We start from the raw sequence: 11,745 nt of genomic DNA on the forward strand, positions 1-11,745 counted from the left end.
AACTTATATAAAGAAATTAAACCTCGTATAGAAGTCTACCTCTGATTTGAATCACCCATTTTGGTCACTTCTAATCACTAAAATCTCAAAATCCAAAACCCAAGTTTTTTTTCCACTTTTTCTTCTTTTTCTTCTCAAAAATCCCAACTCTCTCACATAAATTTGATTTATCTACTAATTCACCAATAATAATTTAATTTTTAATCAATCCTTAAAATTCATAGCTAATCAAATCTAATCAGATTCATTAACACTAATTATATAAAGTTAGTTATGCCATTATTAAAAAGGATGGATAAGGGATGATGTTGTTTTTTATTTAGTGATCCCATTTCCGTATTATGTAGTATGCCTCAAAAAAATAAAATAAATTGAGTATATCTCAAAACACGTTTCTTAAAAAAATTAAAATTCTTAAATCTCCCTCCATATATTATTCTTCGTCCAATCGTCCTCTTATTCGCCATCATCGTCAAGATTTCGAAAAAGAATAAGTACTCAAACTTAGAGGAACTCGTCATGTTCTCTCTTCCGGGCCATTTTCATATTCTGCACTTCCTTCTCATCCTGACATCGAACTACTACTCCATCTATGAAACCCTAGATTTCTTAAAACAATTTATTCACGTTTCCTTACCATTCGTCATGGAACGTAAGTATATGATTGATTTTCTTAATGTTTCAGCGACTATTTCAGTTGAAGTTTTCAATTCTTGAAAGCTGAATATTTATTTTAAAATGTGTGTGTTTTGGAATTTATTGGTCAGTCTACAACTTAATCTTTTCTAATAGGCAATTTGATTTTTAACTAAGTCAATTTGATTTTTAAATAAGTACACCAAGGTTTTACTGGTTTAATGAATTTCTCATTGATTTTGCGTTTGTTCTTGAGCTAGTTTAGAGTATTATTTTTATTATGGGCAGGGATAAAGTCATAACAGATCAAATTACATCTATTTTACTCTTGATATTCGTTCTATGTAGATTTTCATGGAAAGCACAGTGCCAAACAAGTGATCCTGAGTTTCATCCACTACTTGTTGAGTTCAACCGAACAAGTAACCCTGAGCTACTTCCATTAGTTACGAAACTCATATACAAACGTCTATCTAATCTCACTAGCATCTATCAAGGCGAAGTTAGTCATGATTTGGCTTTCTGTATTAAGGATCAGTGGGTTATTTTCTTTCAACTTATTTTTTCTCAATTACTTACTTCAGTTGGTTTCTACTGTTTTTATTAACTTACAGTATTTTAAATAAATTATAGGAAGGAGGATTGGAATGCAGCGTTCAATTTTACCACGGATTTGGAATTCTTATCTACTTGTATTAAGAGAACAAAAGGTAAAATGTTTACTTCGAAAGTACAACACTTTAATAACGGCAATACATTTTTATTGATTGTAAAAAGAGAAAACATTCTAGTTTTGGTACAAGCGGTACTTTGGCCAACAACAAAGCAGGCTGAATTCACGGTTTATACACTTTATCATATATTTAAGCAGCGCTATGTTATTTGGTTTTTTGTCGTGTTAACAATTTGTCGCCTTTCTCAGCAGTAGCATGTATTAATTTTTGCACTTCGTGAAGTAGTACAATATGATCATGCTTAACTAATTTCCAGGATGAATGGATGGTAGAATGTAGAACTGTTGACCATTGAAACTTGAGCTGTGCTTTTTTTTCGACTTGAAGTGATTCTTTTATTATTGGGTTTATTTCATCACCATTTGTTTTGTTAGGTTTAGTGTGTGTGTGTGTGTCCACGCGCGTGTGTGTGTGTGTGTTTGTGCTTTTTGTTGCGTCTAATTATTGGTACGATTATGTTGACAGGGGACATCACTCAACGCCTCTGTACAGCAGCAGAGATAAAGTTTTACTTTCGTAGATACCTTGCAACGAACTATTTGAGACCTAATGAGAATTGTAATCTGACCACTTGGAATCCTGGTTCTGAACCTGGATGGGCTTGTCGAGTTGACTTTGATCAACTGGTTGATCTGAAGAATTCAAGGGACATGCCTACTAGAGCTAGCAATTGCAACACTTGTTGTGAAGGTTTCTTCTGTCCGCAAGGTCTTACTTGTATGATACGTAAGTATTTTTTCTGCAAGTCCTTTATTCTTAAAGATTAAATCAACATGTATATCTAGTTGATGGTTACAATGTAAAAATCACATCAACAGTTAATGCGCAGAAGACAAGTCTGATATGCATGGTACAGTTTTATGCATGAAGTTAGTTAATGTTGTGTCCAGAAGTTTGTCATACCTTATTCAAGGAACATAAATATTGCTTGCTTATTTATAGTTATTTCCTTGGTTTTCAACGCAGCTTGCCCTTTAGGTTCCTATTGCCCACTTGCGGAGCTTAATGTAGCTACTAGCATGTGCGATCCGTAAGTTGATAAATTTTTACCGAATAAAACTTCGTTTTTCTCATGTTCTCTTTCTATATCTATAAGCTAATCTATGACTAACATATCTTGCAGATACCATTACCAATTACCTCATGCACAACTTAATCATACTTGCGGGGGAGCAGATTCTTGGGCTGATGTAAGGAGTACTGGTGAGATTTTCTGTTCAGCAGGATCATACTGTCCCTCTACCGTCAAAAAGATACCTTGCAGTGATGGGTATTATTCCTATTCTCCAAAACCCTAGCACCCATCAATCAGTGTTTGCGGCTTTTTCGTTTTTGTTTGTCGGTGACTGTAGATGCTTTGTGATTATTCTATTTATCTGATTTAGTCTCTTTTTGGTTTATCTCGATTCATTCATTTTCTTGCTTGCTATCTTATTTACTAATTTCATTTTGTCGTGTTGGTCAGACATTACTGCCGTAAAGGTTCTAGATCAGAAAATAGTAAGTATCTGTACTCTTTGACATCCTTTTGGTAGAATATCAGTTTCATACCACTAAAAGGATGACATGCATGGAGATAATGGTGTCAATGCCATTATTTTTTTCTTTCATTTTGTTTTACCCTTGGGCTCTAGTACTTCTACAAAATTTCATCAATTTACTGATTTGCTGGTCCTAGTTGCTTAATATTTTGAATTAAGTATCAACATTTTGTAGACTGAATTGAAGACTGTTACTCTCAGACTGACCTTTTAATTGCCTCCTTACAGAGTGCTTCAAGTTGACTTCCTGCAAACTGAATACTGCAACACAGGGTATCCGCTTATATGGTGCTATTCTTATAGTAAGTGCTGATAACACAAGATTTGGCGTTTCTTTTTTCATTTCTATGAAGTATGCACATATTGTTGTTTTCTTAAATACTGATCCTGCAGTTGGAACTGGTAGATCTTGACACGTTCGATTTGGCAATGTAGGCTGCATTGAGCGCTCTGTTGATCATTATCTATTACTGCTCCGATCATGTACTCCACATTCGTGAAAGAAGAAACGCTAGATCCAGGGAAGCTGCAGCGAGGAGTGTCCAAAGAACTAAACATGCGCGTGAAAGGTGGAAGGCCACAAGAGACATTGCCAAGAAGCATGCACTTGGATTGCAAAGATCATTATCACATAAATTTTCTCGTCAAAAGGGTGACAGTGCTAGACAACCCGAGGATATCATAATTTCGGATCAGGCTAGAACTGAGACCGATGAGGAAGTAGACATCTCAAGGACATCTCAGAGGAAATCATCTGAAGACGAAAAAGCAACGAAAAAGGGAGCAGGAAATTCAACTGAAAGCATACATGATCTCGAAGGGAACTTTAACCATAATCAAGACTTCAATTTAGAGACTAGTAAAACGCTTGCACCAATGGGGAAATACATGCATGCTAATACTCAAATTTTCAAGTATGTATATGGCACAATTGAGAAGGAGAAAGCTCTACAACATGAAAACATTAACTTGACCTTTTCTGGAGTAATTAAAATGGATGCCGAGATGCAGGGCATCATGACCAGACCAGTGATTGAGGTTTCTTTCAGAGAATTAACTCTTACTTTAAAAGGGACAAATAAATATCTCATGAGATGTGTGACTGGAAAGATAAGGCCTGGTCGTGTTTCTGCTGTCATGGGTCCATCTGGAGCTGGAAAAACAACATTTCTTAATGCTCTGGCAGGAAAAGCTACGGGATGCAAAAAGACCGGTCTTATTCTTATAAATGGAAAAAATGTATCTATCCATTCGTATAGGAAAATTATTGGGTTTGTGCCACAAGACGATACTGTACATGGAAATTTGACAATAGACGAGAATCTCATGTTCAGTGCCAATTGCAGGTATGTACATAGTTAGTCTTGCATGTGAACAACATTCTTTTGTCATTGCATATCTCATATTGCTTAGAGAGGAGTGCATTGCTTAGGGTCAGCTTGGAACTTACATGTAGTAAGGCCTTGTGTGAGACTTGGACTTGCAATTGCACCATGGTATTAAGGTGGTCAGACAGGGACTGTATTGGTGTCACGTGCCTTGACCTGACTCCTCACAGTCATGCGTTCTTTTTTTGAGGGGTGACCACCCTTCCTCAAATTATTTGTCCTGTTACAGAAATCAGAAATGAAATTGCTATCGTACTTCATGGATTTGAGCTTTTGTTTTCCTGTTCTTACTTAGGCTATCAGCTGACATGCCAAAAGCAGATAAGGTTTTGATTATAGAAAGAGTCATCGACTCCTTGGGGCTGCAACATGTAAGAGATTCCTTGGTTGGAACAGTAGAGAACCGGGGAATTTCCGGAGGTCAAAGAAAACGAGTAAATGTTGGAATGGAAATGGTTATGGAACCTTCGCTTCTGATCTTAGATGAACCAACATCTGGGTTAGACAGTTCATCTTCCCAGTTGCTTTTAAGAGCACTTCGCCGGGAGGCTCTTGAAGGGGTAAACATCTGTACGGTAGTTCACCAACCTAGGTATCAATAATAATTCACAGTTCTCAAGGATCATGGTCTTTCTTATTTTGCTTCTTTGCTTTTACATGCATGGTTTTTATTGAACTGTTATTGTTTTCTTCAGCTATGGTCTATTCAAGATGTTTGACGATCTAATACTTCTAGCCAAAGGTGGTCTAACCGTATATCATGGACCAGTGAAGAATGTGGAGGAATATTTTGCTGGCCTTGGGGTTATAGTTCCTGATCGGGTTAATCCACCAGATTACTTCATCGACCTCTTGGAGGGTGTAGTACCAAGCACAAGTATAGACATGAAACAGCTTCCTCTGAGATGGATGCTTCATAATGGATACCCAATACCCCGGGATATGCAACTTGATGCTGCAGAGGTCGCATCTTCATCAAGGGGTCAGGATACAAGTACTGAGACAGAGTGCAATGCTGATGTAGATAGAATTGAAGTGAGATCATTTGCTGGAGATTTATGGGAGGATGTTAAGTTGAACGCTGAGATCCAACAAGACAACTTTCTTCACAATTTCTTGATGTTGAAAGACTTATCTAACCGCCGAGCTCCTGGTGTATTGAAACAATACAAATACTATATTGGGAGGTAAGTTCTCAAACCTCTGCACTGAATTTGCATAAACTTTTCAACAGCAAACATAAGCAGAAAAAGTCGGTTGTCTTTGGTGATCAGTGAGCTGATTCTTCGTGGCAGTAATTCAAGAATGATACTTGTTTTATCTGTTATTTTGCTTTGAAGATCTTAATCTGTGTGAAATCTGCTATTTTGCATCAGGGTTAGCAAACAACGATTGAGAGAATCTAAGATACAAGCCGTGGATTTTATGATCTTATTTCTTGCTGGAGCCTGCTTAGGATTACTTGCTAAAATGAGTGATGAAAATTTTGGGTTAGCAGGTTATACCTACACAGTAATAGCAGTTTGTAAGTAGCAGAACTCAAACCCTTGCGGATAGCAAAACTTAAATTATTTAGCTGAACTTTAATTTTCATTGTATTGATTTTACTCCATGTATATTTCCTCACTTGCATGGAAAACCATCTCTGTTGGCTTGCAGCTCTTCTGTGCAAGATTGCTGCTTTGAGATCCTTTTCACAGGATAAGTTGATTTATTGGAGGGAAAGTAGTTCCGGCATGAGCAGTTTTGCTTATTTTCTGTCGAAGGATACAGTTGATCATTTCAATACACTTGTAAAGCCTGTGGTTTATCTATCCATGTTTTATTTCTTCAACAACCCTAGGTCTTCGTTCATGGATTATTACATTGTTCTGGTCTTTCTTGTGTACTGTGTGACTGGTGTAGCCTATGTCTTTTCCATCTTTCTGGAACCTGGCGCAGCCCAGCTGGTACATACCCTCTTTGAAAGTGTAAAAACATTCAAGTTCGTATAAACCTTTTCATTATTATTTCAAGTTCCGGTAATGATCTGTATATTTCTTCTTCAGTGGTCAGTTCTTCTCCCTGTGGTTTTAACTCTCGTCTCGACTCAGCAGTCAGCTGGATTTGCGAAGACCATAGCGAATTTATGCTATCCAAAGTGGGCTTTGCAAGCATTTGTGATATCAAATGCAGAAAGGTGTACTTTAGTATTCAAATTCTTTGCATGTCTTTCCTAATGAACGAGTATTGCTAACAGTTTTGTTGTTTAACAGGTATTCTGGAGTTTGGCTGATAACACGTTGTGGTTCACTAATGAAATCAGGCTACGATATCCGTAACTGGAATCGTTGTATCGTCTTTCTTTTCCTATACGGTGCGGCATTTTGGCTTATTTGTTAATGGTAACTTTCCGAAGAAAATAGATCATAATAGTCACTCGGTGTATATTTATTTGTTCATACAAAGAAAATGAAAGAGAAGAGTCAGAAGACAGCTTGTGAGCTTTGAAAGCCACTGTTGTGGTGTGAACCCATCGAGGAGCACTGGATATAGCCCAACTCATGAAACAGCGGGTTATAATCATAAAATCCCTACTAATTCTAAAACGTAATACTGATTCTATGTTCAGGGCAGTCTCCAGTCCTCTAAAATGTAATCTCGAAGTTATGTTCAGGGCGGTCCCCTGTGCTCCAATTGTCAACCTTTATCTGATATAAACTCTAACCCCAGTCGTTCGGCGGTTGCTTAGTTTCATCTCCATTATTATTGTTCAAGTTGAATAGTCCATTCTTTGTATAATTTGATGTTGTAGGAAAAGTAGTTCTGTTGAGGTAAGGAGAGTACACTTCGTCAGATCTCTTCTTGCCCAAACACAAGTTATGATGCAACTGCAATTTCACAACAGACGGACATAACAAAGGGGATCTCATAGAGCTATGCTATTTTATTCAAAGTGGACTCGAACATTTTTCTATTTTCTTTTGTTTGTATAACTTGAGAAGATTAAATAATCAATTTCCTCAGATTTCACCTATTTGATTTTGACTACAAAAAAATACTCAAATTATCCCTCTTTAGAGAAAGGGTTCTATCTTTACTTCACTTGCATCTTCCTAGATAGCATGCACTGCTGCTATAAATGGCTGGTGAAACTTCTCCCCTATTTTATCCTGAAATCCATGATCTGTGGAAAAAAGAAATGTAAGTTTCCTCAAAATTATACGATGAGACCATGTAAATTCATAGCAAGTGGCAGTAGAGCTTACCTGATTCTGCCGATTCTTCAAATAAAAAAAGCCTACTTCCAAACAATATCACCCATGAATGTAAGAGCTGGAACACCTCTGATCTCAACATCAACCAGGGGTGCCTGGACTAACCTCAACCCAGACAATTCTGGATCTTTCTCAATCATATCAAGAGCACGCTTCTGATCCTGCAAAGTTAAGCGAAAGTAAAAAGTTACTGCTTGCCTACAGAGTAAAGTAAATTGCATGGTGCGAGTGTGCAACTGAAACCTGAAAGCATAAAAAGTACAATTTGCTGTTGCAGTTTATAGACCAAACGATTACTAAATGACATTAGTACCAAATTAAATCTGTAAAATATTTCGAATCAGGGAGGGTACAATGTATAATTTCAATCATTTGGTGGGACATACATGAAATGCACACCCGAGGAAAATGTTTATCACCAAAGAAAGATAAACATCAGTTTGGGAACCATACCTTCCGTTTCATTGCACAGAATTTGCAGTCTGATGCCGATGCTGGTAGAACTTGATTGACAATAAGTCTCTTGACGGGAACATTTTCTTTCTCCAAGGAAGCATGCAACCTTGACGACTCACTTATCGCCATTACCTTTAGGATTACAAGAAGCGCTGGCGGTGAGACTAAAAATAGAAAATGCAGTTACTATTCATATCTAGTTATACAGATAATAACGGAACACCCATATTGCACAGAAAAAAGTGACGTCACTACTTCAATGATTCAATCTTGTTAGATAATACATGGAATACCCATGTGGCACAGAAACTTATTGATCTAGGAGAGAGGACTTAATCTAGGATTCTTGCTCTTTCTTCACCATGAATATAATTCACTCCACATCAATCGAAGCAATGCAGGTGAACGATGTAGTATGACTCATGATTGTTGAATGAATATCAAAGAGTTTCTTCAGTTGTGAAACAATAGTTATGCACCTTTATGAATAGCTTCGGCTTACCGTAGGTATAGTTACTATAACAAATTCAGTAGACTCCGTGTCCCGGAAAAGGTCTCGTACTTTTCCCATTCTCTCCTTCAGCTTCTCTAGTTTGGCAGACTACAAAAACAGAAATCACGTAATAATGAGTATTCTATGCTAAAGCAAAAGAACTTGTTCCAAAGAAAGCTTTGGCTTACAGAATCATCTGGCTTTGCTTCTTTTCCGAAAACGGATTTGATGGCTGAAGTTGCTGAAGATAACTTCTGTTTTAGCTGAAACGAGCAATGACAAAAGAAAGTAAAATGTCACTAACTATGAAAAGGCTAAAAAGCACTTATTATTAATCCTCAAAAGAACTTTATACAAGACACACCTTAAGGATTTTGCCTATTGATGCATCCAAGAAATCAGGCAGAGACAAAAGCCGGAGAGTGTGACCCTATAAGTAAAATAACGAGGAATATAACACTTCATATAAGAAAGAAAATAAAACAAAAAAAATTATAAAGTAAACAAATTGTGCTTACTGTTGGTGCTGTATCAAAAACAATTCGTGTAAACATGTTATACTCTTGGGATTCAACGAATTGCATAACCTGGAGGGCAGAATAATAATTAGCAAAGAATCCTAAAAAAAAAACTAGATAGATCAGTCATTGCGAAGCAGCTAAAGCAAAGAAGATATTCATCATATACATGCCTTGGAAATTGCAAGAGCTTCATCCAAACCAGGAGGAGGTGTATCTAGCAGCTCTCCAAGTTTAAGATCTCCTAACTTGAACAGTTCCAAAAAATTATAAAGTTAGCCACGGGGTAAGTTAACCAACGATCAAAATAATGTACTAGAAGTCCAAGAGAACTACACTCCCTTAGGAAGATATACTACTTGAGAACCCCGAAAAAAGAAGAAACAAAAAGCTTGATGCGTGACATACTAGTATTCTTTTAAATTACAATATTGCGCAGTGTTACCTGCTCAACAAGCATTCCGAGACCCATACTATCCATCATATCTTTTACCCCGCCACTTCCACCACTACCCTGACTTGCACTTCGAAACTCTTCCCTTGCCTTTTCTGGATTTATCTGTGATTACCACTTTATACATTACAAAGTACAAAGGTTTTATATAAAGTACTAACTCCCATAACGGATCTGTTAGCAATAACAAAGCAAAACAATGGTAGCTACCTCAAGAGCAAAGAGTGGATTATCAAGTCCTTGAACTGGTACTAGCATCCCTCCAGTCAAATCCTGCCAAAAGCAAAAACATACACAAACTCATTGTGATAGAGACACACACATTGCAACATAACAAATGATTCCGACACATTTAATAGGCTGATATTCTAGCAGTGGTGTTAGTAAACTAACTAGAAATTAAGCTGAAACTGGAGTTATCTAATATCTACCTGTGCAAATGAATCACTCAATGAATGTGCAGGATCAGTTGAAACAACAATAGTCGGGTGCCCACTATTGGCAAACTTGACAGCAAGTGATGCAGCACAACTCGTCTTTCCAACTCCTCCTTTCCCTCCTAACATGTAATACTTCCTTTGTGTCCCTGCTGCCATCTCATCAAACCCTGCAACCGCTTCTGCCGGTGCAGCAACCGCTCTCACTACACCAGAAAATCAACAAAAGCTGAAAAATCGAAAAATTGAAACGAACAGAGAAAACCCAGTGAGTAAAATTAATTGCAGTAAACTAAATAACTCACCTTGGAATAGATTTCTGTAAGGTTTTCTAGTAGTTGGATTAGAAGAGATAGAGGTAAAAGTTCTACTGAGTTTTAATAAAGAAAAAGGGGTTTGATTTTTAGGTAAGTGAGAAAGAAAACTAGCCATAGCCATTGGGGCTGTCTTAGTACAACCCTGATTATGATGAGGAAGAGAATGAGTAGATGAGGAGATGGAGGGAATATTATACAGTGCTGCCATTTTTTTTCTCTCTCAAGGAATTCTCAAACACTGGTTTCTTAAGAGATTTGTGTTTTAATGGATGGTGTTTTTAGATGTCTTGCTGTCTTTGTAAGGTCCAAGCCTTTGGATGGTTATGAAGTGAATACATGTTAAGCGTGTTTCGTATCTAACGGTCTATATTGTATCAGTGTATACAGACTCGATACAACGATCGAACAGTGTAGGTAATAGTTTGACGGGTTCTTCGTAAATTGTGTGGATTTTGCACAATGAGTCACGAAAATGGGAGATGGATTGAATTTCCTGGGCTTTAGGTTAATTCGAACCAGTTGCCACAACGAGGCCGGAGTGAGCAACATGTAAAATCGATGGATTTGATGTCTTCCACGTCTAGTCCATCTAGATGGCGGGTGCTAAATTTTCATCCAAATCCGTTTCATCATCCACGGGTCTAATATATTTGGATAGGCTGGTGGATGGGTTGGATACGGATGGGTCCGCAACTTTGTAGTAAATTTTTTCGTTAAGTAAGTTAAAAGCGAAGGTTATAAAAACATCATTTATAACATCCTAAATCATCCTTAGATAAATAACATGTACGTATTTGATTAAACCCTCTCCATGTTTACTGACATCATGTAAAATTATAAAATTTTCATAGATGGATACGAAGTAGATATACTATTAGGTATAAATAAAAACACCCTTAACCCTGATCATGGAGGGTTGGCTGCCCAATGGATTTCTAAACATGCACTCGCACTCGATCTAATATTTATTGGATTTTCAAAGATAAATCCACATCCAATCCATAAGCAGGTTGGGTGTCCGCCCACCAAATTATGGGTGGATTGGCGGGTTGGACTACCCATGCTCACCCTACAATGAGGTGAGCATATGGATTGAATCTTCTATCTCGAACCGGCTTATCTGTAGTTTGATGAGTGGGTGTCTGGTCCATGCACAAGTGAATGTGGAAGTGGAGCTAAAAATTGGTTGGACATCCATATTCGTTAAGTTAATAATTAACCTTTTTAATGTTGATATTGATTACTTAGTTGAATATTGCTACATAAATTTTTTAAATATTATTATATTAGATAGAATTAAAAAATATTATTATTAAATGAAATTGATGAGTTATTTTGCTAGTTATTGATGGGGATGAGTTTGTTTACTGATATTTGATGGGTAAGTAGAGGAAACGATAGTAAAATTTAATGGTGGGTTTGTTTGCAGAATTCACGAGGAATTTGTAATCCCACGAGATTATAAATTCTGGGAATCATATAAACCCCTCGTGTGTTTGGTAGCTCATTCATAC

At 37.1% G+C, this 11,745-nt stretch overlaps 1 protein-coding gene and 1 pseudogene across 1 annotated transcript; one reads left to right on the top strand and one right to left on the bottom strand.

The window, feature by feature from the left end:
• Window positions 1-436: 436 nt before the first annotated feature.
• LOC113298614 lies at window positions 437-7,035 on the top strand (annotated as a pseudogene).
• A 158-nt stretch (window positions 7,036-7,193) lies between these two features.
• On the bottom strand, window positions 7,194-10,472 carry LOC113298615 (ATPase ARSA1-like). The gene is made up of 12 exons (XM_026547398.1): window positions 10,220-10,472; window positions 9,909-10,120; window positions 9,688-9,750; window positions 9,469-9,582; window positions 9,197-9,271; window positions 9,024-9,092; window positions 8,870-8,935; window positions 8,694-8,768; window positions 8,515-8,613; window positions 8,010-8,144; window positions 7,548-7,717; window positions 7,194-7,465 (listed from the first exon to the last, which is right to left on the bottom strand). Exons 1-11 carry the CDS (start codon window positions 10,437-10,439, stop codon window positions 7,580-7,582), a joined length of 1,266 nt encoding a protein of 421 aa, XP_026403183.1. The 5' UTR covers window positions 10,440-10,472; the 3' UTR covers window positions 7,194-7,465; window positions 7,548-7,579.
• Between the last annotated feature and the right edge of the window lie 1,273 nt (window positions 10,473-11,745).

This window comes from Papaver somniferum, chromosome 7 (assembly GCF_003573695.1).
Source record: "Papaver somniferum cultivar HN1 chromosome 7, ASM357369v1, whole genome shotgun sequence".
NCBI classification, from domain to species: domain Eukaryota; kingdom Viridiplantae; phylum Streptophyta; class Magnoliopsida; order Ranunculales; family Papaveraceae; genus Papaver; species Papaver somniferum.

Bases quoted from the DNA above. Each gene is read 5' to 3' on its own strand.
- LOC113298615 (XM_026547398.1), bottom strand. From the start codon at position 10,439: ATGGCAGCACTGTATAATATTCCCTCCATCTCCTCATCTACTCATTCT. The intron at 10,121-10,219 runs GTGAGTTATTTA...TTTCTGGTGTAG, and splicing joins TTACAGAAATCTATTCCAAG to TGAGAGCGGTTGCTGCACCG. The intron at 9,751-9,908 runs GTAGATATTAGA...TGCTTTTGGCAG, and splicing joins TGAGTGATTCATTTGCACAG to GATTTGACTGGAGGGATGCT.